General features: G+C 59.4%; 7 protein-coding genes and 1 non-coding gene across 8 annotated transcripts; 4 read left to right on the top strand and 4 right to left on the bottom strand.

Moving 5' to 3' along the window:
- Positions 1 to 340: 340 nt before the first annotated feature.
- On the top strand, positions 341 to 2874 carry COG3 (Golgi transport complex subunit 3; the record flags this gene model as incomplete). Its single annotated transcript, XM_028642147.1, has 5 exons — positions 341 to 451; positions 505 to 821; positions 855 to 1218; positions 1274 to 2212; positions 2263 to 2874. The coding sequence occupies 5 exons, from the start codon at positions 341 to 343 to the stop codon at positions 2872 to 2874; spliced, it is 2343 nt and encodes a 780-aa protein (XP_028498519.1).
- A 552-nt stretch (positions 2875 to 3426) lies between these two features.
- D7B24_008050 (uncharacterized protein) lies at positions 3427 to 4344 on the top strand (the record flags this gene model as incomplete). Its single annotated transcript, XM_028642146.1, has 1 exon — positions 3427 to 4344. One exon carries the CDS (start codon positions 3427 to 3429, stop codon positions 4342 to 4344), a length of 918 nt encoding a protein of 305 aa, XP_028498518.1.
- Positions 4345 to 4571: 227 nt separating this feature from the next.
- On the bottom strand, positions 4572 to 7056 carry D7B24_008049 (uncharacterized protein; the record flags this gene model as incomplete). The annotated part of the gene is made up of 3 exons (XM_028642145.1): positions 4572 to 4994; positions 5049 to 5098; positions 5148 to 7056. The coding sequence occupies 3 exons, from the start codon at positions 7054 to 7056 to the stop codon at positions 4572 to 4574; spliced, it is 2382 nt and encodes a 793-aa protein (XP_028498517.1).
- A 1559-nt stretch (positions 7057 to 8615) lies between these two features.
- On the bottom strand, positions 8616 to 8697 carry D7B24_008048. Its single transcript has one exon. It is a non-coding gene; the product is annotated as a tRNA-Glu (tRNA).
- A 2447-nt stretch (positions 8698 to 11144) lies between these two features.
- On the top strand, positions 11145 to 12132 carry D7B24_008047 (uncharacterized protein; the record flags this gene model as incomplete). The annotated part of the gene is made up of 4 exons (XM_028642144.1): positions 11145 to 11172; positions 11255 to 11323; positions 11378 to 11705; positions 11760 to 12132. The coding sequence occupies 4 exons, from the start codon at positions 11145 to 11147 to the stop codon at positions 12130 to 12132; spliced, it is 798 nt and encodes a 265-aa protein (XP_028498516.1).
- Positions 12133 to 12833: 701 nt separating this feature from the next.
- D7B24_008046 (uncharacterized protein) lies at positions 12834 to 14234 on the top strand (the record flags this gene model as incomplete). The annotated part of the gene is made up of 4 exons (XM_028642143.1): positions 12834 to 12891; positions 12947 to 13049; positions 13116 to 13279; positions 13330 to 14234. The coding sequence occupies 4 exons, from the start codon at positions 12834 to 12836 to the stop codon at positions 14232 to 14234; spliced, it is 1230 nt and encodes a 409-aa protein (XP_028498515.1).
- A 789-nt stretch (positions 14235 to 15023) lies between these two features.
- D7B24_008045 (uncharacterized protein) lies at positions 15024 to 18425 on the bottom strand (the record flags this gene model as incomplete). Its single annotated transcript, XM_028642142.1, has 2 exons — positions 15024 to 15321; positions 15373 to 18425. The coding sequence occupies 2 exons, from the start codon at positions 18423 to 18425 to the stop codon at positions 15024 to 15026; spliced, it is 3351 nt and encodes a 1116-aa protein (XP_028498514.1).
- A 2026-nt stretch (positions 18426 to 20451) lies between these two features.
- On the bottom strand, positions 20452 to 25532 carry D7B24_008044 (uncharacterized protein; the record flags this gene model as incomplete). The annotated part of the gene is made up of 2 exons (XM_028642141.1): positions 20452 to 20575; positions 20629 to 25532. 2 exons carry the CDS (start codon positions 25530 to 25532, stop codon positions 20452 to 20454), a joined length of 5028 nt encoding a protein of 1675 aa, XP_028498513.1.
- Positions 25533 to 26368: the final 836 nt, after the last annotated feature.

Raw genomic sequence — 26368 nt, 5'->3', positions numbered from 1 at the left:
TGTCGTGAGGTCATCCGAGAAAGCTGCTCTCTCTTTCGCCAGCCTAAGAAAGACCGACGCGTGCCTCCAATCCCGCGCGACTAGAATCCCTGCAAGGCCCCAAGCTGCTTCCCCACAGCGGGATGCTCCATTTTTCGAGCTGTCAGTCCAATGGGGAACCGTCGGGTCTCTCAGGGGACCACCCACTGATTCAACGCCCCAAGCGCCCCACCAACAGTGGACGATCCGACACGACAAGAACACCTGGTCCGATAGAACGACGACGGGCGAAGCAGGTGATGACCGACCCGGACCGCATCGCCTTGCACTTCGTCTAGTTTGCGCCGCAGAACCTGCCAACATGTACGACGACTCTTGGTACAGCTTTGTGCCCGAGGTCGCCAAGACTGCTGCCTCGACCGTCAAGAATGCCGGCCACCGGCGCAAGGAGTCCCTCCTCCAGCAGCCCAACGTTTGTCTCCCCCCCCCCCTCCCGCTCACCACGACACTGCCCGTTCTGAACAGTCCTCCCAGGGAACGATACAGCCCTCGGAAGCTCCAGAGCCGCTGAGCCGGCTCCTCGAAGACCCCGAAGACGACGATGACCCGCCAGAGCCGGTGCTGGCTCGCCGTGCCAAATCCTACTCCGACTTTTACCACGTCGTTCGCGCCCAGCTCGCCAAGGATGCGCACAAGAAGAGGGAGGACCGCAAGAGGAGGAAAGACAAGAGCCTCGAGGCACTGATGATCGCAGCCAATGTCGACAACATCCCCGTTCCGCGACGGCCTGTTCTCGATCAGTACAATGACGAGCTGCTGCAGGCCAGCCAGCATGAGTACCTGTATGGGGCCAACCCCGTCCGCCCCTCCCATAGAAGCCCGGCTAATCATTCTGAAAGCATCTACAAAGACCAGCTGGATCTGACCGAGCGCCACCTCGAGGCCCTCATTGTCGACACCAACGCGTCCCTCGACCTCCTGACGACGCTCTCCAATTCATTCCAGGCGGTCGAGACCCAGACCACCTCGTTCCAGTCGCAGTGCGAGGACCTCATCGATGAGCAGAAGCGTCTCCAAGAGCTCGCAGACGAGGTCGGCACCGATCTGTACTTCTACACGTACCTGGACAATGTCACGCGGAGGCTCAACGCGCCTGGCGCCGGTCGCTTGGTCGAGGACGTGGTGTTCGGCGAGGTCCTGGACAATCTCAACGCATGCATCGACTTTATGACCAAACACGTAGGTCACACAGGATCCCCCACGCACCAGCATGCTGACATGACAAACAAAATAGCCTACATATCGCGACGCCGACTCCTACCTCGCACGATACGAATCCCAGCTGACGAAAGCACTCCATCTGCTCGAGGTCGGTCTCAGCAACCGGCTCAAGAACATCTCCGACGAAATCGCCAAACCCATCGCGGCGTCCAAGTCCGAGGCCACCCGCCATGCTCTTGCGTACGGCCGCTTTGCCGAAATGATCGCCGACACCTATTCTCTGCTGCCCAACATCCACAAGGTCATGCGCAACGTCTTTGATGAGTACGGGCAGCCAATCTCCGGCACGGCGCACGACATTTACGTCAACACGGCGAACAACCTGTTCTCGACATACCTGGCAGTTCGCAACGACGATTTGAAGCCAATGACGGACAAAGACGTGGCCGAATTCGCGAGGGAGCGAAAGGACCTCTCGGTGGAGACGGGATGCCGAAACTACCTTAAGCAGACGTTTGAGAGGGCGTACAACGAGAACAGCCTCGTACACCGAATCTTTGGCTTGGACCTGCAGTGGAGCTCTGATCCCGCGTCCGCGTACCAGGCTCTCAAGTCCGCCTCGAAGGGTGCCGTGAACCCGGCCAACATAGCGATCCTCTCCGCCCACCTATGCGCCGCGCTCAAGACGGAAGAGCTGCGCACGGTGTGCAACATTGTGGCCTGGCTGATGAACGAGTATCTCGTCCTGGACTACGACGAGGAGGAGTCGCCGTTCTCCCAACAGTGCAGGGAGCTGAGCGCCAGGGTCCTGACGGAACATCTCTGGGTCTTCACCGACGACATGTTCAATGCCGAGACGACCAAGACCATCACAAAGATGGCGCTCGACGACGAGGGACTGAAGATCAAGCCCGTCGTGGACGGCGTGTCGGCGTCCAACGCCTACGCCCCCGTCACCAAAGCCATGGGGCTTCTGGCCATGTATGACCAGACGATGCCCAAGGAGCGCAGTGTACGTATCATGTTGGTTGCATCGCTCGAGGAGACGCTAACATGTCGCAGCAAAAGAACAACCGCGTCGTGTTCAATATTGTCCGTGAATCCGTCAAGGTGCTGCAGCGGGCCGAGGCGCGCATCAGGTACATCAAGAACGGGACCGACGCCGACCTCTTCATGATCAAGAATCTCCTCATCATCAAGAACGAATTGCTCTCGCTCGAGATTGGCGACATTCGCGGCGACGGCGCCGCGCTCCAGCACTTTGGCCAGATCTGGAACACGCTCAGCCCGCAGAACTGGGTCAGCTTCTTCGGCAGCATCATTGGCGGCGTTGGGTCTGTGGGCTCTTCCTTCTGGTCGTCGGCCAAGGCGGCGCCGCCCGCGGTCACGGCTGGGTCGCTGACGGTGGAGGACATGAACGAGCAGCTCGACGAGCTTCTGAGGCAGTCGATCGTGGCATTCACGCAACGGTGGGGTGGCCTCACCATGGACGCCAAGGCGAGGAAGGCTGGCGTCAAGCCCATTGGCAAGGTCGAGAAGGAGCTCGAGGAGGTTCTGCAGACGGCGTTCAGCAACCAGCCAGAGGTCATTGGGAAGCTCAAGGAGGCCATCGCGATGCATGCCGAGGCCCAGGAGCAGGCGGCGGGCGAGAAGAAGGGGGTCCGGCGGTATTGAAGCTGTTCATTTAGGATGATCCCACAATCCCACGATTCCCCCTTGTCCGAGGACCGCAGCTCCCATAGAGCACATGTCAATACACTGATCTGCCGTCGATGAAGTGGGAGCGAGACATGTTGTCGAGAAAGCTCTCTGGGCTCCCTGGGCTCCCTGCGCCCAGAAGGCTAGCGCCAGCACGCAATAGTCTTCGTGGATCGCAAACCCCACCATGGGCCAACACCGAAGGTAACCACAGTTGTGGTGCTCCAAAAGATAAGGGACCCTCCCCCGATCCCGGCCACTTGATTCACATCTTCCACCAACACCCATAACCCGACAAAAAAAAAAGACCAATCGTGACACGTCGACGTCAATTGAGCTCCTCCCTCTGCTTCCCGATCCTTCTGCAGCTTTCCGACCAGCGGACAATCGCCCGGGACTTTTCCCCGGCCCCCGTGCGTCTCGCTTTCGACGACCTCTGACCGCCCGCCCAAGCAACGTCGGGGAGGGGTTCGCCAGCTCCGAGCACTCGCCTTGATCGAATCGACCCAGACCACGAACGAAGCGACAATGGCGACGGCCGCGAACGACGTCGAGCTGCACCAGGCGCCCGAGCCACAGGGCGGTGCTCTGCAGACGGCCAAGGATCTCTTCTCCGGCGCCGCCGGCGGCATCACCCAGGTGCTCGTCGGCCAGCCCTTCGACATAGTCAAGGTCCGCCTGCAGACGTCGACGGTGCACACGTCGGCCCTCGAGGCGGCGACGGCCATCTACCGGAACGAGGGCGCGCTCGCCTTCTACAAGGGCACGCTGACGCCGCTCATCGGCATCGGCGCCTGCGTGTCGATCCAGTTCGGCGCCTTCCACCAGGCGCGCCGCTACCTCGAGGCGCGCAACGCCGGCCACCCGCTGTCGTACGCCCAGTACTACGCCGCCGGCGCCTTCGCCGGCCTCGCCAACGCGCCCCTCTCCGGCCCCATCGAGCACGTCCGCATCCGCCTGCAGACCCAGCCCCACGGCGCCGGCCGCCTCTACGCGGGGCCCCTCGCCTGCGTCCGCGCCCTGGCCGCCCACGGCGGCGTCCTGCGCGGCCTCTACCGCGGCCAGGCCGTCACCCTGCTGCGCGAGGCCCAGGCCTACGGCATGTGGTTCCTCGCCTTCGAGTACATGATGAACGCCGACGCCGCCCGCCACGCCATCGCCCGCAAGGACGTGCCCAGCTGGAAGGTCGCCCTGTACGGCGGCCTCGCCGGCGAGGCCCTCTGGCTCGGCAGCTACCCCTTTGACGTCGTCAAGAGCAAGATGCAGACCGACGGCTTCGGCGCCGCGCAACAGTACAAGACCATGCGCGACTGCTTCGCCCAGACGTACCGCGCCGAGGGCCTGCGCGGGTTCTGGAAGGGCATCGCCCCCACGCTGCTGAGGGCCATGCCTGTGAGCGCCGCGACGTTTGCGACGGTCGAGCTGACGATGCGGCTGATCAACTAGGCCGGTGTCGCCACGACCCTGAAGGCGGAGGGAAGGAGCCAGCGATGGCAGGGCAGAGATAAGGTGGAAGAAGAAGAATCATCACACGGGCGTTTAACATGTTCTTTTAGAGAAAGACGGACGCAGTCACGTCCAGAGGGCTGTCACACAGTAGAGACAGATGGCGAGCGTACATATTCAACATTGATGGCAGATTTTATTTCTTTTTGACCAACAAGCGGACACTGTTACTCGTTTGTCTCCAGCCGCCGCTGCAAGATGTGTCTCGCGTTCGCAGGCGTCAGCGAGTCAATCTCGAGCGCCTCCAGCATCTTCTTCGCCTCGGTATTGTCTGTGAAGATGCGGTCAGTCGCCACCTTGAGCGACACGCCGCCGGCAGACTGCGCCTCGACCGGCAGGTTGAGCAGTCGCAGCGCGTCGTGCAGGCTGCCCAGCGGGCCCACGCCGTTCGGGATGTACCGGTCGACGAGCGACAGGATGGCGTTGAGGTCCCGCAGGAACTGCGCCGCGCCGAGCGCTGTGAACGTCTGCCGCATGAGCACCTCACCCCAGAGGAAGTCCTGCAGTTTATCGAGGGCTGCGCGCCAAGTGCGTCGGAACGCGGCTGTGCTGAGAGCTTTGACGAGGAAGTCGAGGTTTTGACGAAGAATCTGAGGCTGTCAGCAAGAGCCAAGCACATAGTAGTAGTAGCCTCTGGCACGTACACGAAGGGGTTCGTCGAGCTCGGCTGTGATGGCAAGCTGGAAGGGATCCACTGGCAAAAGGTCAGTCTTCGCTCTTGGTGCTCGTGGCAGGTGACCTACCCTCGGCGCCACTATCGCTGATTGTCGTCCATTGCACCTTCGTCGAGTATGCTTTGAGGGCATCATTGTGAGACTTGGACAACGCCCCGACGAGGAAGTCCTGCGCTGCCTTTCTCCTCAACGCATAGGCGGCTATCGTTTCATCGAACAAGATGCCGTCTCCGTTGTCCGATCCGACGGCAGTTGAGGTTCGGTCCTTGACCTCCTCATAGCTCATCTCGCCAGCAATCTCAGGAGACTCGTTGCCGGGTTTCGCCCGCGTCTGGAGTTCGTCCCACAACGTGACGAAAAAGTCCTCGTTGCTCCAGTCCTTCAGCGTGTTGACAACATGGTCGGAGCTGCCGTACACCTTGCACAAGGTCTCGAGAGCTCCCGTTCCCTCCAGCGCCGCCAGCTGCTCCTTGGTCACGCCATGCAGCGTCCTGCCCACGGTGGATGTGATGGATTGATAGGCTTCAAGAGACCCCCTGAGCCGATCGTGAAAGTCGTCGAGGATGTCGAGCTGTATGCCGATGAGGAAGCGCATCTTGTGCTTGAAGTTCCTGGCCCGCTCGTACTGCGCGGTAATGGATCGCAACAGATCAGTGACGCGGGTCGCGCCGTAGGTCGGTTTCGTCTTTCCGCTGCCTGTGTAGTCGTAGTCGATATTTCGGGCATCTGGCGCAGCCATGATGGCCTGGAATCGCTCCAATGCAAATTCCTTCTCTGCCACGAACCAGGGCTCGAAATACTTGTCAAGGACCTCGGTGGTCAAACCAGCCCATCCGTCCTCCGAGTTGCCTCCGTCATAGCTGAACCTGGCGCGAATGTTGTCATCAAACGTCATGAGTTGGCCTATCAGGCTGCTCAGGAAGGTAGGCACGTTGACAGCGTCGGCCACAACAGTGTGAACCTTTTCCCGAAGAACAGGTAGCATTGTCGTGACAAAGGCGCACACCGGGTCGATGTAGACTGTGTTGTTTGCCGCCGGTGTGTCCTTCAGCTTGGCGGCAAGCATGTGGCCCAGGTTGTCCCGGAAGAAATCCTCCCACTTCTCAATCGTCGCCAGGAACCACGGGAAGCAGTGCGTTCCCAGAGCCTCAGGCTTGCTTGTCGGCTTGTCACTCATAAAGTGGTATCGGAACTCGGAGATGAACATCTTGCACATGACGTCAAAGGGCAGCAACGTCACAGTTTCCGTGCTGTACACGACCTCGGGGATCTGGAGGTCGATCAACTTTTCAAAGCACTGCAGCCACTCGTCATCCATCTCAGCACTGGGATCCACGCCCATCGGCCAGGACCTCTGCGTCAGGATGGCATCCAGCTCAGCCGACATGGTCTTCTTCATCTCGTCCCACAGTGTCTCGGTGACCGTCTCGACGTAATTGACAAGGTGCACTGCCGCGTCGTCTGCGATGCCAGACAGCTCGGCCAGGCGTACCGACAGCTGCTTGAGCTGCGCATACGGCTCGAGCGCCGCCTTTGGGCTTTCTGGCAGATGCGACCGAGCCTCCTTGCGAAGGGAATCGACCTCTTGCAGGAGGACGAGGTATTTTTGCGCAAGCTCGACGGTGCGCAGCTTCTTCATGGGCTCCTGCAGGCGGGCGATCGCCTGGTTGGGTGCATCCGATGCGGCGGCGACCTTGACGCGGATGTCGATGCTGTGCTGAAGCTCCTGAAAGTCTTGAATGCGTGTCTCGAGGGATGTCTGGCGGTCGCGGGACGTGAAGCGAGCTTCATCGAGCTGCTTGACAGCGTTGTCGAGCTGCGCCTGAAGCTGGCTGCGCTGGGTTTCGACATTGGCCAGCAGGGTTTCGAGGCTCTCTAAGTCGGTAGTGGATTGGAGCTTGTCGTCGAGGTAGTCTTCAACACGAATGTCGAGCCCTTGCGCCCCCTTCGGGGTTTGTTGCTCTATTGACGCGGCCATGCTTGCTGGGCCTCGGGTGAGTGCGTCGGCATGTGTATGTGCGTGGGTGTGTGTGCTGTGCTGTAGCTAAAGCTTGACGTGGAGGGATGACGATGGTGGTTTGACTGCCAGGTGGGGAAAGGCGGGTCTCCCATTGATCCGCAGCCGGGCGTGGCCTCTCGAACCAGGCCTGGGGACGACGAATATCAACACACATGGCAAGCAACAAAGTTGTCGTCTTTCATCAATTACTTCACAACGATCCTCGAAGGTGTAGACACGGGAACCGAAGGATACTGATTAAGTATTGTCGACTGCTCCACTGTGTATCCAAGGACGTGCATCTCCCCACGTAAGTCTTGCGATTGATCCCAGCTTGGTATCCGGGTGATGCCTCGTTCTTTGAATGCTGTATTCGCGATGCGCCAGCCGGCATGCTCCTTCATGTCGGCGCCGAACAATTGCAGCAGCACCCCCCACTACCCGGTCTGCCGATGCCCTCCACCATTGCCTAGATGTTGTGTACCATCGTGCTGATGACGCCAAGGCAGAGGATCACAGGGACGACGTATTGTCGGAAGATGTGTGCTCTCGAGTGGCTGGTCGTGCTTTGATTGTTCTGCATGGATTCGTGCAAAGCAAGCCCGGTGGCTGCGCCGAAGGAGTCAAACGTCTGTGGAGTCGAGGGTCCTGACCACATTATGAAGGGAGGAGATCCGATATTCATTGACGGTGTTGCAGCTTGGGTGCGTAATGAGTGTGTGCCAAGTCAGGTAGAGGCTGTGGTCGAGGAAGACGTGTTGACAAAATATCTGGTTCGCAGACGACGGTTGGCGTCGTCAAAGACAGCGAGGTGAGAGAATCCGATTTTGCTCATTATTTTCCTTGCCACAGGGCAGGCACCACTTCCCGAGTTTGCCTACTCATTGTATGGATTCTCCGCAAGCTGATGTCTGTTATGTACCTGAGTAGGTATGTAGGTGTGTAAGTCGCGACTGGTTATCAATAAGAATGACAGGCCGCCAGGGGAGATCAGGACCAACCCGTGTAAGTAACCTGCCACAAGGTCGCCTTACATTGATTACCTCATCATCCGGGCTCGTCAGTATTGAAACAGGTAAGGTTATGATAACATCATGAGCACAAAGTCTTTGAATGTCATTACTGTTGTAATAGTCGATGAAGCAAAAGATTCACAAAATCAAAAGGAATGCGGGTTCCAAAAGGAAGTGACGTCAGGAGAAAGGATGCTGAAACGGGTGTTCCCTGCCATGAGATGGATACTGCTTGGCTGAGATTTACCAGTCTGCCAGGCTATGAACAACTGATCCATTCAGCTGATATAAGTGTTTACTTCAGACAGATCTGACTTATCTTGAGTCGGCTGGGAAGGTTGGCAGGGTTCACCAGTCCTCCTCAGCCCGAGGAACGCATCGTACGCTTCACACACAACACGGCAAAAGTCTGGCTCAAAGGGCATTGCAGATCTCCAACTGCCATAAAAGAATTGAATTTGTAAAAGCCTTAGACTTGGGCGCAAACAATTCAGCCGTAGGACGATGGGTTAAAAAGTAAAAAGATTCCGAACCGGGGAATCGAACCCCGCGCCTGTCGGTACTCTCGAATGAAAGCGACAAATGTTAACCGATACACCAGTTCGGATGATTGTTGAAGGCAGGGGTCTTAACATGACTCATATTCTACTGCCCTATTCCCCGCAACCTGCCAGGCCAGCGTCCATAGTGCTACAGGTCAACCTCTAAGTGTGTCGTTTCTTCCGGCCGAGGAAAGCTCCTCTTTAAAGGCTGCTGCTGCGAATCTAAGGCGACGAATCATCTTGCATATTCTCATCAGGTATATAGACCAGTGTGCAGCCAGTTTCATCATGGCCTACAATCTCCCAAGCCTTACAAGCTCATGCTTCAGTACCGTAAAGGGTGACCAGGCTTCCCCCAGCAGTGATGGACCCTTCAAGTGAGGACTCGATGATATGTCGACAATGCACAAGTTCAATCTCGACGAAAGCATATTTCGGGCATATCGTGAAGATCATGTAACGGCAGCACAGACTTCCGGACCCTATGCCAATGCATAGTAACATGACATGTACAAGGACTCGCCTATTTTAATGGCATTTGATCGGGTCATCGATGTCCTTGAATCTTCGAGCCACTCAATCACGCGCATCACAACGGCTGTCGGCTAAATTACCAGTCGTGTACAACAATGCGCTACTCCTGAAGCCGCCAAGGGATGCTTTTGCAGTGTTGCGTACTTTCTGGGCATATCGGCACTTGAAAACTGTCGAATATCTTCCTCGAACCATCGGCCATGGCTGTGTTCCGAATCGCTTCGGCAGACCAGTGATGCGGAGTAACTCTTGAGAATCACCAAGTTCCCATTGTTATAGAGGTCGACTTTGTCGATGGCAAGCACTAACCTCCCAAGGCCCCTTTTGACGCCTGTATTGAGTAGAATACCACACTGGCGTGTTGAATGAGGACAGGATAAGCACGGAACTGAGAGCGAGCCTCGACTCTACCGAGATTGCATACTTGTAGGGCAGCTTGATGCAAAGGTAGTCTTGTTTCACTGATTTGTTGGTAAATTCGAACCGGGGGTGGGGGGGGGAAGGTGAATGTCGCCAATGGGCACAGCAGGCAGATGGACGACGGGTGTTCCTCCAATCTCGACCATCCTGCGCGCCTGCAGCCAAGTGCTAGGCAGCAGCTGAAAGTCCAATGGCTGCCGACGACTGCTTGGTTGCCAGAGCTGTACGTAGGGTAGGTAGACACGAAGGGAAGGTGGCAGCATCCTGCTTGTTGTCGTGACGACTGAAGCGAGTGGCGATGATGCTCGATTCGACGAAGCCCCGAACCCCCCGGCCGGGATGGGTTGGTCATCGATGCCAGGCGTCCGGGCGTTTGAGGGGAGAAAGCAAGGAATTCTGGGAATTAAGCTTAACAGGCCATGGATGATGGTTCCTCTGATGTTCTCGGCCAGGGCTAGTGGGCGCCCAGGGGTGCTGTTGATGGAGGGGCAGGAAAGCATTTTCGCTATACCTGGGCCTACATACGTTGGGTAAGTACCTTTGGTAAGCACCTACCTGAGGTAAGGTACCTGTGTAGGTAGGAACCTAGGTAGGGTCCAACGGTAGGCGCGGATGTGGAGACCAGCGGAATTGGGAGCATGCAGGCACGCGGGCCTGCCGGTCACTAACGCAACCACTTTGCGGCAGCCTTGTGCCCCAAGCCTGTTGCCCCGAGCCTGGTGCCCCAAGGTGCCCTCAGCCTAACCCCAACCGCGCAGCGAGACCCCTGCCAAATCGAGAGCACTCAGGTACCAGTGGATCTCCCGTAGTGAAACGCGCTGGCCATCCCACGTCACAGCCCGGATGGCGCCCCACCTTTACCCCCCGTCTCCAGGCCAACCACAGCCGGAGCAAAGTAAATACAGGAGGTTGGCCTAGCTACCATCACGCACCACGTATGTCGATCCGCCGATACCTCATAGACGTGCCACCCTCTTCTCCAGCCATCTTGATTCTTGCCCACTAGCATACATCATCCTACTCAACACTGCCATCCCGCGCAAGCCGTGCTCGAGCTCGCCTTGTCAGAAAGCCCACGCAAAACTAAGTCACACCCTCCCACCCCCTCGACCCTCACTTCACCATTCCAAACCCTCTCTTCCTTCCTCCATACCAGAGCCGAACAAAGAAAGATCCCATCATTCCAGAGCCCCAAGGACCGGTGCATTCTTTTGGTCTGACAAGTCTATTCTTTCGCCCGCACATCTAGGTCGATCCGAGCCGTTCCGAATTCCTCGCGGCCCCGTTCTTCCACACCAAACCTTTCCAGTCCACGAAAGACGACACGAGATACCCGCATTCCAGATCGCTTCGTCCCCACGAATCGTGCTTCGTGCTCCATCGGCAAACCCTCCCCCATCGTCGAGCTCATCTCGCCGTCGAGTTGAGTGTCCTGCCAGCACTGCGCGCAACCCAGACCCGACCGTTGCTCCGCAGAACGGAGAACGGGGAGAGGGCTCAGCGATCAGGGAAAGAAGGGGGGTCCTCCTCGAGCCGCGCGTTCACGTAAACCGCCGCCATGGCCAAATTCCAAGTGGGATGGTACCGTACGTTGTGTCCTACTTCTGCCACGCGAGAGCCAGGCATTCCTCACCTCTGCGAACCGGCTGACTGACGCATTCTTCCCAGGGTTCATACCGTTTCTCGGTTACCACCACGTGTTGATGATCTTGATAGCCATCGCCATCATCATGCTTTGTACGTACAACCCCGCCTCGATGACCAAACGTCACCAGCTAACGGTGATTCCAGCGCTTCTTCTCGCGGGCTGCTCATCCTCCTCGCCGCTCATCCCTGACATCTTCCTCCTGACCATTTACTACGAGAACTACGAGGCCCGCCCCGACACGGCGCAGGTCGACTACAACGTTCATACCGCCATCAGCAACATTGCTGGTGACGCGCGCCTCGCCACCCGTGTCGGCTACTTTGGCATCTGCATCTCGCCCGATGGTGGCAGTTGGCTGTGTAGTAACAATGCGACGTCTCTCGCCAACGAGGTCTCGGTTGACCAAGATCCGCTGAACCTCATCTGGCTCGCTAGCGAGTTCAAGGACATGGTGGTGTTCCCCTACCTGATGTAAGCGATCCGCTCTTGTTCTCTCCCCAGTCCTCCATCTAATACCCTCTGCAGCATCATCGCCATCATCTTCGCCTTCATCTGTTTCCTCCTTCTCGCCACCTTCCCCGGCTGGCACGAAGAGGAGGACTCGGAGGGTTCCGACCGCGAAGTCAAGCCCTTCCCGTCCCGTCCCGTCTCGCAAATCTCTCTGGCCATCATCTTCATCGCCTCCATCTTTGTACTCGTCTCCGTCCTGTGGCAGCACACCGCGTCAGTCGCCGCCTCGATTATAGCGCAAGACTTTGGCAACGGAGCCGTCCGGTCAGCCGTCGGCACGAGCGCCATGGTGCTCGGCTGGTTCAGCTTTGCACAACTCATCATCGTCACCATCGGCCTGCTCGTCATGATCCTCTCGATCCGCGTGCTGAGCCAGATGGTGGACTAAGCTGGGTGCTCCGCCGCGCCAGGCAGACACGGAAAATGATGTACATGGGCAACCGAGGAATGGGTTCAAAAGGCCAGCATCGGGACAGGCGTTTTTTGGGAACTTGGGCTTGCTTTTGTCTTTTTTTTTTATTTGGAAAGCATGGGAAAACGTGCATAATCATCACCAACCCCACCCCCCTTGCGCGACTTTGATAGAGAGGCTTCGGCCGTGGAACGACACGCATGTATGGGGTCACTTCAGCGCCCCTTTCACTATCGGTATCTTGCGGCCGCGATGATCATCATGCGCAGCCTCGACGGATTCGGGGACATTTGGGAATTGGGGGGAGGCTTGGGAATTGAAACGACTGTAGGAGTATATGTGATCTGATTCACGAAAGTGTGGAACGAGATGAGAATAAGAATGAAATCTGCATTTTCCCCCAAAACCGCTACCCTCACCAACTTGGTGCAACGTGAGGGTTTCATGATTTTGCCCCACGAGAGCATGGATGTGATACAACCTTCCTTCTCACTGGCGGAATAGGCGCCGTGGCCCCCCAGCGACGCGGCCTCAATTCAGTGCACAGCCTCGACAAGACGACCTCTCATCGTGGTTCTCGTGGTTCTCGTGGCAATCTTACTCCTCTCGAGCCTTGCAATGTCCGAAATTCGAAAGCATGAAATGAGCCCTTCCTGTGACTGCTTCGCGACGCAATAATGATGGACAATGAGAAGCACGACTGCCGCAGCCTGCAAGTTCTGGCCTGGGAAGAGGGTGAGGCTCGACTCAGCTCCAACGAGTAGTTCTTCCAACGGCTGACATGTACCAGGCTGCCCATGGCAGAAACAATTGCTGAGCCCCTCCACGTTGTCTGCTGCAGCGGAGGACGGCGAGGCACAACGAGCACTCCCGCGCTCTCCCCTGGTGGTGATGTGCGCACTGAGCAGCTCTCCTCTCCCTTTCTGACGGCCTGGGAACTGCTGCTGATGCATACACAGCCAAGCCAATGCCGATAAGACCCGTTCCTGCCACCTGTGCAGGCGTGCCTTTACGAAAGCGTTTCTGATTCCCGAGCTTTGGTGGTCTGATTACAGCAAGCGGTCGAACGGATACTTTGGCTGCGATACCACGGGCGATGACAAGGGAAACATCGCCACAGTCAGTACGTGCTTCGCTTCAGAAGGAAGCAGGGGGGTTTGCTGACAATAGCAGCAACATGGTCGCGGTATCTCGTCAAGCAACTCGCCGGCAAGGAGAAGATTCACCATTCATGGTACAAGATCAATGTCGTCGTCAGGTGGTCGGCCAACCAGAACCAGACCGTCGTCCTCGTCTTTGATGCGCCGAAAGAGCTCGAACAAAGATTACCGAGACCGCTCCTTGATCCAGTCACGAAAGAACTCCTCCGGGACCCCTTTCTGATCCACCTCTGCCTCGCCGAGGAGGTCGTCCGCGTCCAGAACGACGCCGTCTGGTCGCTCCGGACCTACGTGCGCGACCTGGAAAAGGAGCGCACAAAGGAGACCCCGTCGCCGGACTACCAGAGGCTGCACGACCTCGCGCGCCACGCCATTCACATTTGCGAGACGCTCGACCTCGGCGCCGTGTCCATGGAGAGCACCCTGGCCCACCACGCCGTCTTGGCCGACGAGGCGCCGGCCGCCGCCGCCGCGGACCGTCGCGCCAGGTTCACGCACAGGCACGTCCACCAGCGGCTCGAGTTCTTCAAGCACATGTTCGAGAGCCTCCGCTGCCGCTCCTCCTCTAACAAGGAGAGGCTCGCCAATGAGATGCAGCTCGCGTTCCACACGGTCGCGCAGCACGATTCGCGCACCGGCGTCGAGATTGCCCGGGCCGCGCAGTCGGACAGTGCCGCGATGAAGACCATCTCGTTCCTGACGCTGGCTTTCCTTCCCGCCACGTTCATCTCTGCTGTTTTCAGCATGTCGTTTTTCAATGTCGATGACGATACTGGAGAGTGGAGCGTTTCGAATAGGATTTGGATATACTGGGCTTTTGCTATCCCGGTTACTCTTCTCACGACAGGGCTGTGGTATCGGTGGCAGCGGAAATTGTATCAGCCCATGATCAAGGTGTCACATGACAAGACGACGTGATTGAGATATGGAGGCAAATATGAAAGCTGAATTATAACTACGAGAAAAGACGATGGTGGTGGCGGGCAATGACCTCGCACCATGCTGTCTACTGAGCTTCTCTCATCGCAAATGCCGACAAGAGACATGGTGATGCCCCAGCCGAAAGCCAGTAACCGCGATATATGTGGAGGACCACTGGCTGGGCTCTTCGTAAGTTCCCTCAGGAACGCTCGCAAGCCGCGAGAAGCATCTTCCAAATAGTGGAAGTCCCTCTGCTTTGAGCTAGTTCGACCAGGCTACCCGGATACTTGTGACTTAGAGTGGCATTTGCGCCTTGTTCGATCAGAAGTCTTACCATATCTTCTGCACCTCCAAACGTGGCAACCCACAGTGACGTTTTGCCCATGTAAGCTCTGGCATCGATTTGAGCCCCCCGATCAAGCAGGAGTCTCGCCATGACTTGATCGCCTGAATCCGTGGCGTACAATAATGGCGTCCATCGCAAATTGGTGCTGCGATTAACACCCGTCCCCTTTTTGACCAGAAGCATGGCGACCGATCGCGAACAACTGACCGCTACGACTTCGACCAACGGCGATGTACGATACACAATCTGGGAGACCTGCAGACTGATGACCTCTACTCAACACCACACCTAGGCTCGGCATGCCAGACATAACTAAGCACCGCAACCAAGTAGCAAGTCAGAGGCGGAAACATTGAATTCAACAGAGGCTATGCACCCCGTCCCAACACCAAACGCCACCCATGCATCGTTACTCCCCCACGACCCTACATTATTTGACCCTACTCCTTGGGCCTCCGGAAGGGATGGGCCTCCGTGTTCAACACCCAGTCATCAAGACTGATGACATCGGTATCCGCGAACAGCAGGTAGAAGTACTTGAGTGTCTCAGCAAGCCAAAAACTCTCCATCTCGTCGGTCTTGGTCGGCTGCGTCGATGTCACATCCTCGATGGCGCTGTTGCCGATGGACGTGGCCGTGGCCTTGACAACGGCCTCGAACATACGCCAGCCCTTTTCCTGCCAGATAGGATCGCCGGTAATGCGATACATGTACCAGACAGACTCGATGGCCTCGGGGCTGCGGCTGTCAGTAATAAACTCGCGTCGGGTAGCAATGAGTCAAACGTACCGTAGGATGTAGTGGCGGTGGTTGATGGCTGAGAAGCCGGGCGGAATGCGCTCCGTCTCGATGCGGTTCTTGACGAACTCCTCATGGTTCATAGGCTTGGGGTCTGGCAGCTCCGGGATTGTCGCTGGTGCTGCCGGGGGCGTGAGGGCCGTAGTGTCGTCGATGGGTATTTGCCCAATGACGCCACCCGCAACATTCTGCGTGTTGTCTGTAGGGGGAACTTGCTTGGGTTCCAGCGTGTCTATTGTGCCTGGGTTGCTCGGGTCCTCCACGGGGGGAGGTGCCCTCTTGGCGTGGATATGTTCTTCATGGGCATCTCCAGCTGGCGCCACAGGCACTTCCTCTACAGGAATATTGACCACGGGCGCCTCGACCACAGGTGCCTCAACCTCAGGAACTTTGATGTCATCAAAGTCGGGGAGCTTCACCTCGTCGTCAAAATTCGGCTGGATCATCACTTCATCATCGACAGGCATAGGCCTGCGAGGCGTGTCGTCGTTGAACATCTCCTTGGTCGCCCCGGCCTCAATTCCAGGAGCAGGTGCCATCGGGGGCTCGTCTAGGACGGCCGCAGCGGCTTCGGCCTTTCTGCGCTCCTCCTGCTGAGCCCGCAGCTGACCCTGTTCGTCGTCCTCGGCAGGCTTTGCGGCCTGCTTGATTTTCTTCTGCGCCTGCTTTTCCTCCCATTCCTTGACGCTGTTGTCACGGTACTCTGCCGATGGGTCGAGATACTGCCACCAAAGGGTCTCGTTGTATGGGCAGCTCTCCATCGAGGCGCAGGGAACGACATTTGACCCTTCGGGCATGATGCCGGACGGCATCGACTCGTAAGCCCAGACGCAACCGTCTGTCAGCTTCTTGGCGATCTCAAGATCCTCAGGACGGTCGTACATCTGAGCGCCGAGCCCGAACATACCGCCGAGGAAACATGTCAGATGCGTGACCTCGTACTCGTACCGGGCGTCATTGGCAATGTCACCCGACGTCACGATTTTGGCCGAGAAGAGCACGTCTCTATCCTCGGGAGCCATGGCGCGGTAGAGCAGTTGTTTTCTGACAGCCTCGACTGTGCCGATGTGCAGGTCCTTGTACTCGGGGGCCAGGCCGCCAAGCAAAAGGTCCTCTTTCGGGAAGTACTCGTACGCCGAATCCTGGCTGCCACCCATACTGTACTGTTCGTAACCGTAACCACTGGGCACAATACCCTGTTCAATACAGTCCCAGCTGGCGAACTTGCCGTCAGCGGCGATAGGCGCCTGCGATCGCTCGTCTCCGGTGGTCGAGCCGGGGTAGGATGGCAAGTCGTCGGGCGTCAGGAAGTTCTTTCCCTTCTGGTTGGGATCGAGTTCTGCCTGGACATCGCCAGCGGTATCCACTCGGAGGGCACGGCGAGCTACAGCTGGGTCCTCAGGGGCGTTGGGCGTTCCGCCAGCAGGCTTCGACCATTTGGAAGCCGGAACGTCGCCCACTGCAAGTTCTTCATCGGCAGCTGTTTGGCTCCCCGCGGCAGATTCTTTCTCAGCAGGCGGGGCGTCATCCGCAGGCTTGATCGCGGCCGGGGCGACGACCTTGGGCAGAGCGGACCCATCATCATCCTCTGGCTCCGCCGCAGGGTCAGTGGCAGTGACGCCGTCCTGTCCCGGAACGTAGCCTTGGGGTTGATGCAGCTTGGCAGCCTCCTCCTTGGCTCTCATTTCGGCCTTCTCCTCGGCAAGTGCATTGCGCGCGGCCGTAGCCGTCTTGTTGCAGCCCGATATGTCCAGGTTTTCGGGGAAGATGCCAGGGATGGATGTGCCACGCTCTTGGAGGTCCCTCAGAGCATTGGTCACGCGCGCAATGGCATCATAATACTTATTGTTCCCCGTCAGCTGCGCCAGACGCGTGAACTCCATCGACATGGACGCAATCTCAGCAATGCTGCCTGAGCCAGCGCGATGAGGCTGCGAGGCAAAGTCAGGCATCCAATTGTAGTACAGGATTGGCATGCGGTTGGGCGTGTCGAAGACGCCCATGAGGATCTCGGCGAGCTCTGTCGCCTTGTTGAGCAAGACAGGGTAGTCGCCATCGTGACCGCCGCTCACGTCGTACGCGGCCAGCAGACCACCGAGGTAGCGAATAATGGTCTCGAACACGGGTATGTCACGGCGCTTGTCGCTGTAGGTAAAGTCAATATCGGCAACGGCCTCGGCGGCTTCTTTGAACTCGTCCTTCAGACCCATGATCCACAGCGTGTCGAGGGCGTCAACCAAGGTGGCAGCCCATCCGCAGAAGGGGTCGCGGAAGCGCTCGCTCACGGGCGACAGCTCGTCGTGAGTCCAGGCAAATTTGCGGTATCCATCCCAGGAGCGCTTGGCTTCGGCCTTGACGAGCGCGAGGCGTTTCTGGCGCGTTTCCTTGACGGCAGCCGCCTCGGTCTCGGGCGTGAAGACATGCTGGATCTTGGGGAACGGCTTGGGCTTGCCGGTGGGCAGAGGGATAATGGACTCGGTAGGCACGGGGAAGTGCTCGGTTTGCTTGTGCCAATGGATCTGTGTCTTGGCGGCATCGGTGGCATCGGTGACCTGAGGCTGACGGCTGGGAGGCTTCTGGATGCGAATGTCTTCAGGGTGGAGAACCTGGTCAGACTTCTCGGGCTTGCCAGTGTCGGGTTCAGGAAGAGCAGGGCCGGTCTTGGTCGTGTCCCTGAAGGGATCATCGCGAGGAGGGTCATCAGCAGGCGGCGAAGCGAGACCAACAGGCTTGGGGTCGGGCTCGGGGACAGCAGCAACATCACCGGCGCTGGGGGTCAAGAGAGGGTTCGTGTCGGCATCAGGAATAACAGCAGGTTTCGAGTCGGCCTTCTGATCAGCGGCGGCGGCGGGCGGGATGGGGTTTTGCTCGTGCTCGTCCTCGAAGGGGTGCTCAACTGGGTGGCTGTGGCCGGCGGGGATGTTGGTCTTGGGAGACGTGGGCGCTCGCGCGGGGTCCCAGTCGGAGTTCTGGAAGACACGGTAGAGGAGGAAGACGATGGCGACGGCGACGAGGAGCACGACGCGACTTCGCCGGCGGACCATGGTGACGGAGATCTGGCGTGGCGGGGAGACGAACAGGCGAGGGAGAGCAGAGGCGAGGAGGGATCGTCACTGTGGGCGGACGGAGTCGAGAGCTCCGCTGGTCTCTGGGGTGCCAGAGACGGAGGTCGTGATGAGCGGCAGAATGACAAGGCGAGATCTACTGCGCAGTCATGCTGAGCTTGCAATGGACTCTTCAAACAATGAGAAGGATTGCGCGCAAGGAGAGTGAGATGCAAGAAGCGAAGAGCAGGAGGAAGATGCCAGATGCAAAAAGCCAAAAGCCAAAAAGCCAGAGCATCGGGCGCGGGAAAGGGCGACCGACGAGCGGGAAGGAATGGGGACGGCTTGATCGACCCTGCCCAGATGCGAAGTGGTCGATCAGACCCTGAGCCTGTGGCCTCCATCCTTGCCTGGACCGTGCTGGACCTTGACCCGGCCCCTAAAAAAGTCCAAGGGGAGAAGGTGGGGGAGCCGTTGGTTACCGCAGTCGTTATTCCCAGGGGTTGAGACACCTGAGGAACAGCGACAATGGCCTGGCGAGCTTGGCCCAGTCCACCGTCACCGACGTGCCAAGATTGACTTTTCCTTCCGATCCGGCACACGAGGTCATGCCAAGCGCCTGGTCGAGTCGCATGTATTTCTGTTTCTGCCCGTGTCTCTTCTCGTCTGTGGCTCCATGTTCCGTTTTACCCAATTGTCTGTGACGCTTTGCCTCCTACTGCTGCTATTGGATATGGAGGCCAATTTAGAAAGTTCAATTTGTGTTGCACTGCGTCAAAGGCAGTCCATTGACCACCCTACCTAGACAGGTAAGGCGATCTTAAGGTTGGTAAGGTAGCTAAAGCGAGGTAAGGTTACCTCAGGCGTACACGGTTGAGCGATGCGACCGACCTACCTACAAATGCCTAGGCTCCGAGAGAGGCCACTAGCCTCCCGATGTAGTTTAGTCTGTGAATTTTATCTGTTATTACCTACTAGGTAGGTAGCCACCTCAGCAGATGCCCCTGCTTGCCTGCCTCAGCTTCTCCGCCACGCTAGCTGGCCTGGGCCGCCAGTGCTTCCTGCCCCATTTCATCTGCATATACCACGCCACGCCACGCCTACCTACCTAGGTAAGTGAAGTAGCCAGCTACTAGGCACTAAGGGACTGAACATGTACCTTCCTAGGCATGTGCCTCGCCGGTGCATCTCGTGACCAATCTGCCTCTTGTCCACCCTGAGGAATACACAACACTCCAGGCACAGCCGCAAGAAGATGGATCGCATTCTCGCAAAGGGTCATGGAATCATCAACAGCCCGCCCCCCTCCCGAATGAGAACAACACGCCTGCCGGACGCTTCTCTCCTGAGAGACCACCATTCTTCTTCTCTTCCTCCATATCCCGCCGAGACACCATACCTGGGCGAGACAAAACAAGAAGCGGAACCCGGAAATCCCAACGCCCAAAGCTCCCTCCCCGCCGCCCTGACCCCGACCCGCTAACCGAGCTACATGTAGACCATCCCAGCTCTCCGACATGGGCTCCCCCCTTTCTGGCTCCTCCCCCTTTTTTTCGTCTTTGCGGGGTAAGTGGACGCTGACTGAACTGGAGCGTACTGGAGGCCACACGGCCCGCCAGCTACGCCCTGCGCGGCCCTACGACAGCGGGCTGTCACCATCGATCCGGCACTTCTCGTGTGACAACGCGGCACGTCCCCTTGCTCAGATGCAACGACAATAAAAACTTAAACGTCGCTTGCCAATACAATGGTGTGAACCTTCATCGAGAATCGTCAGACATCACCATATATTCATGCGAATGCATCATGAGGCAGAGGATCGGGATCGATCATGTCATATATCCTACAGTTGGACACCATATCAACCACGGTGGGATGACCTCTATCATGTACATCCATCCTTGACAAGCAGACAGCCCATATCCCAGCAACCATTGGTAACAACTCATCGCCTCTAAACGCCGCGCTGAATCCCTCAGTCGCACCCAAATCCTGGCACCAGACCCGCTCGCAGCCCAGCACCATCTCAAAACTCCTTGCCCCGAATCTTCGCGTACAGCTCCGTGTCGAAAAAGTTGTATCCTGGATCCAGCTCGCAGAAGGGATGCTGCGAGAGCAGCACATCTGCCGTAGGCCTCTCGTGGGGGTTCCTGGCCACATTGTCAGCACATGGTTCGAGGTGACCAAAAAAGGCAAAACTCACACAGTAAAGCAGTCCAGCATGAACGCAATGGCCAGCGGGCTGATCGTCTCCCTGACCTCGTCCGGGATGGGCGGCGTCTCGCCGTTGGCGATCTTGTAAATGGCGCCTACGGCTTCCTCCTTGCTCCATGGCCTGCGACCGGCAAACATTTCGAGCACTACACAGCCCAGACTCCAAATGTCTACCTTGGCCGAGTATCCCGTTCCCTCGGAACGGATCACCTCAGGCGCCATCCAGAAAACTGACCCCTGCATGTTGTTGCTCTTGTCGTTACCGTAGATGTTGTCCGTCTTCTTAGAAATGCCAAAATCCGAAATCTTGCACGTGCCATCAAGGTCGAGAAGGATGTTGTCTGCCTTCAGATCGCGGTGCAGAATGCCCTCACGGTGCAGGTACGCCAGGCCGTTGAGGATCTGCCCTGTCAGCGAGGACACGACCGACTCGCCGAAACTGCCGTGCTTCCGCAGACACGATCCGATGCTGCCACCGGAAATGTACTCGAGGAAGATGCTGATGGATGTTTCCTTGCGCTCGCAGCCCAGGTACTGCACAATGTTGTCGTGATCCAGGTGCTGCATCGTCTCGATCTCCTGGTCTAGCGCGGCCACGAGCTCCTTCATCTTGTTCTTGTCGCCGCCCGCCGCCTTGGGATTGACCTCGACCTCCTTGACAGCGAGGAACTCACCCGTCGTGGCGTTCATGCCGAGGTACACACGTCCATAGGTGCCCTTGCCGATGAGCTGACCCTTGAACCACCGGAACGTCGTCTGCCGCTTCGGCAGCGTGTCCTGCGGAATCTGCGGCATGGCCACGCTGCCCCGCTGGTCCGGCCGGATCTGCACAATGTTGGCGTTGAACATTTTGGTGCTCTTGCGACGCATCAGCGCCGAGCTGTCGAGCCCGCCGCCCGTGCTCGCCTGCGACGTGGTTGTGTAGCGCTTGTTCGCCTCGTGCGCGCCGCGCGCGACCTCACGGATCGACTTCATTCGTCCGAGGCCGCCCGAGCGCCGCATGCTCCTCTGCGCAACGCTTGAGACGGTCGACGCCGGCCTCTCGAGCGCCTTGAGCGTCGATTCGTCCGAACCCAGCGTGTCGTTTTCGTTGTAGATGGACGAAACGCGTGAAGACGGCAGTGCCGCCGGTATGTTGGGCGGCGCCTGCGTGTTTTGCGAACCAGCTCGCGCCCTCTGGTTCTGGTGCTGGTTCTGGTTCGGGTTGTGACCCAGGTTACGTCCCACCTCGCTACCGGGCGACGGTAGAGACGCGTCTTCGCTACTACTGCCGGCGGCGCCTGCAGCGCCCTCCTCGAGAACGGGGAGATCGAGATCCAGGTTCGGGAAGAAGTCGTCGAGGTTGTTGATGAGCGCCTCGGCCGTCGGACGGTTCGCCCACACGTCCTTCTCAACGAATGACTTGCGCCTGCTGAGCTTACCGTCCTCTGAACCCCAGCTGTCGCTCGCTGGCGTGTTGGGCGTGCGTTTCGAACTGCGCCCGCTTCGTGCGCTCGGCAGCTCGTCCTCCTCGTCTCCGTGACGGCCCGCACCTGCGCTGCCCAGAGACTTGGGTGACGTAAAGGCCACGGATAGACCCTTCTTGGCCCTCGTGTTCACCGTCAGGGTCGGCCTCCTCGACATGGCGTCATCTGAACCGTCACCCCCGTCAAACACACGCGTCGCCGCCGCAGCCGCCTGCTTCTTGGCAATCGGAATCGCAAAGAGCCCATCGTCCGAATCGTCCCCGGAATCGTCATCCGCCGCTGCGGCGGGCGGTGCCTTGGGCGCGGGCGCCCACGTGTTGACGTCCGTGTCTTCAAAGTCAAAGTCTGGTCCATGCGACTTGCGTCGGTGCACCGAAGAGGCATCGGGCACAGGCGTCGAGCTCGGGCTGACGTGGTCGAGGGACGGCAGGCGTCCTTGGGCGGCTGATGCTGCGTGAGGCGCTTTAGCTCCAAGTCCATACTCAGTCTGGAGGTTGTTCAGAGGCGTCCCGCCGGGCGAATAGTCCGGCACGACGAAGGGCATGTTGCCGCGACTCCAGGTCAGGGAGCCCGGTGAGGCCGACGACGCGCGCGGACTGCTTCGACCCGACCCGGATTGGCCAAAGTTGACCGAGGACATGGCTCCCTTACCTCGCTCTGCAGATTTGTTGCTGCTGCTGCCGTCGGCGCGGTTCGGCGACGCGAGCGACCGGCCGTTGGCGCCGATGGCGCCGAGGCCGCGTCCCATGGACGCCAGCGCCGCGCCGATGCCGCCCATGGCGGGGCTCGGTGGCTTCTTCTTCCCCTTTTCGGACATTTCGTGCGCGCCGGGCCCCTCCTCGACTAGCGTCGACGGCCTGCGGGCGTGGTGGTAGGCGTCGGACCCCGTCGACGTGCGCAGCTGGTGGCCCGTTTTCTTGCTCAGCGAGTTGGCCTTGATGAGGGTCGCCGAGGGGTCGCTCGGCGGGGCGGGCGGCTTGCGGGCGGGGAAGAGCTGGTCAGGCTTCTTCTCCTCGAACGGCGAGTTGCGCGGCTGGTCAAAGTCAACACTACGACCGGCAATGCCGTAGTAGCCGCCGGCGGTGCCCGTGTCGGGCGACGGGTTGTCCTTCATGGCAGCCACCTGGCGGCGCTTGGCGAGATACTCCCTCTGTTTGCGCTCCATCTCGGCACGGTACTCGCTGGCCTCCTGCGCGAGAGCTTTGCCGTCGGGCCGCTCACCGCTGACCGTGTTCTGGCGCGAGGTTGGTGGCGACGACGACGAGCGCGTGCGCGGGCCGTTCAGGCGGTCGTACGTCCCCGATGACGACGTCGTGTCCATGGGCGTGCCGGGCGCGAGCGACGCCGGGACGCCGTTGGGATCGATGGGCCCCTGAGCAATGTAGCCCGAGGGCCGGACAAAGAGCTTGAGGGTGCCGACGGCGTCGGCCTTGTGCTGTTTCTGGGTAAGCAGTCGCTGGTCGTCGAGCGGCTCGTCGTGGTTCAAGACACCGAGCTCGGTCGTGTACAGCTGCGTCGTCTGGGCGTCCATGAGGCCGAGGCCGGCACAGATGATCTGGCGCAGCTCCGTCGGCGTCTCGCCGTCGGTGATGTCGCACATGCGGTAGTTCCAGCCATCCATGGTGGCGAGGACAAAGATTCTCTGCCGCGGCGACTGGGCCTGGGTGTCGTACGTCGTCGTGTCGGGCAGGCCGAAGCTCGAGGGCGGGTGCAGGCTGAGGTCGGGCGACCCGTCGCTGGCGTTGCCGCTCTTGGAGCCAAACGAATTGACCTTGAAAAGGTAGTTGGGCGACGTGGGCGACTCAAAGTCGTCGTGGGCGCTCGCGAGCGTGCCGTCGTCGCGCTGCTGCTGCTTCTTCTTGCGCGACAGGAAGCTGAACTTGCTCTTGGGGTCCTTGGCCGAAGGGGGCTCGGAGCCCGAGTCCTGCGGCGAGGGACGGCTGCCACCGCCGTTGGGGCCATCCCGCGGGCTCGTGGAGATCATCTCGTTGAGGTTGCCACTCCGCAGCAGCTGGCTCGCGCCTGGCGGCACGCCTGAGCCATAAATGGCGAGGTTCGACGAGACCGAGTCGGTGCTGTTGCGGGAGCGGTGGCCGAATTTCGTGGTCCGCGGCGAGGCCGAGAGGGCGCCTGTCGACTGGGCGAAGAGAGGCTGGGGCTGCGGGTGCGGGTTGGGGCTCTCGAGGGGGCTGTCGGTGCGGCGCTCGGCGTCGGTGGAGCTGGGGCTGTGGCGGCGGAGGCTGTCGCTGTCGGCGCTCTTGAGGAGGGCCCTGTGGTTCGAGTCGGAGGACATGGTGCCGTTGTTAAGCGTGGGCATGGTGGTGGCCCTATGGTTGGAGAAGCGGCGGGACGCGAAGCCGGGGCCGGGCATCTTGATGGGCGAGTCGGCCGGGTCGGTGCCGGCGCTGGGCAGATTGTTGCTTCCATAATTCAGAGACTCTTTGCGGGCGTGGGACGAAGACGAGACGCGCGTGCCGCTGTCGACGGGCTTGCCAGTGACGATACTCCGGACGAGCTTGCGCATGCGCTTGCCCTCGTCGCGCTCGCGCGTCTGGTCCCAGCCGGTGCCGCTCTTGGTGCACTGGACGGCGAGACCCGGATAGACCTGCTGGTGCATGATACCAAAGTTGCCGCGGCCGCCGTGGCCGCCACCAACCTCGAGGAATTTGACGCCGTGCATCTTGAGGCTCTTGAACGTCTCCTGCCAGTCCTTGGAGAAACCGTTCGCGTCCAGCCAGAAGAGAACCTTGTCCATGGGCCACTGCTGGGCGAGGTCGAAGGGCACGCTCGACGACGCCGTCGGGTTCGACGTCGTCGACATGCCGCGGGCAAACTTGTTGGCGGCGTCGTCCGAGGGTGTCGTCGTTGTGTTGGTCATGGTCAGGAGCGACGAGTCGGCCGTCGTGGGCCACGAGCTCTGCGACGTGGCCGAGTAGGTCGCCGTGTCGTCGAAGCCGCCGAGCCCCGGGATGCCGACGCCCTCGCCGTACGTCTCGCCGTAGGGGATGTACGTTGCCGACATTTCGTTGTTCACGGGGGGCGGCGGCGGCAGCAGCGACATGGTGGCGCCGGCGGCGGCCATCTGGGCGTGGAACTTTGGGTTGTAGGCCTGGTGCTGCTGTTGGCCGGATGCCGGGGGCGGCGGTGGCATGCTGAAGCCGCCGCGGGCGTCGTACATGCGACCAAAGTTGCCGCTGTGCCATGACGTCTGGCCCGGTCCCGGTGGCGGGCCGGGCGGCGGGGGCAGCATCATATTGGTGCCGCCGGTTGTGGTGGTGGCGGGGGCCGAGGGGAAGCGCGGTGGCGGCGGTGGGATGGACATCATGTTGCCCGTCTGGCCGGGCATCGGCGGCAACATGAGCGGCGGCGGCGGCGGCACGGCGAAAGACCGTGAGGGGTCATGGCGCTGGGCGCCGTTGGGATACATGGTGAAGAATTAGTCGTGTTCAATATCGTTATATATGGATAGAAGTCGGCGGAGGTGTTCGGTTTGGGGCCCGCTGTGTGACGGCAGGAAGTGCGAGGCGGTGTCGTGGAAAGGTCAGCGTATACACGCTTCTGCAAAATCAAAAGGACCTTGCTCGATATTGTATGGAACAGTTGTTGGTGACCGGCAGCGCGGACCTGGTCATGGAGATGGACAGACCGGGCAGGGGGTTCAACCCGTCGGCATTGTGGGTGTGTGGTGTCTCTGCGCCGGCACCTGTATGTCGACGATGCGTGTTGGTTTGTGATGGGAGGTATCCGGTGGAAAGACTGGTCGATACAAGGTCGGCAGGGAATACGAGAGGGTTCAGTTTGAGGTTCGTCGGAGCTCGAGTCGAGGTTGCCCGGGGTGGCTGGTCTCGGTAGGAGAGCTGGCTCGGTAGGGGAGCTGGCTGGGCCCGGTAGCAGATGGCGAAGAATGGGCCGTGGTCGGCTCGACGCAGCAGGCGGGCAGCGAACGAGCAGCAGGCAAGGAGGCAAGCAAGGCGTCCAGCGCGCGCAGAGTCGAATGATGGGGAATGCCGGCGATGGGAGGCGATGGACCGTCAGAAGGAGGGTGGGTGTATGGAATCAATAGAGAGCAAAGAATGCTGATGGTGCCGCTGACAGCAGAGAGCGTCTCGGGCTCATGCTTTGCCGGTTGAGTGAGAGGCAGCAGAGTCGCCAGTCGGGCAGCAGCCTTGGTCTTGCTTGGTGTCTCTCCACTTTGCCAATGGCCCAGACCAGAGAGCGACGGGTGCGTTCTGTCGAGGAGTCCAGGTGCGCTCGGCGGAGGTG

Source organism: Verticillium nonalfalfae (assembly GCF_003724135.2).
Source record: "Verticillium nonalfalfae strain VnAa140/NRRL 66861 chromosome Unknown scaffold_7, whole genome shotgun sequence".
Classification (NCBI taxonomy): domain Eukaryota; kingdom Fungi; phylum Ascomycota; class Sordariomycetes; order Glomerellales; family Plectosphaerellaceae; genus Verticillium; species Verticillium nonalfalfae.
This window is presented reverse-complemented; position numbering and strand designations above follow the sequence as displayed.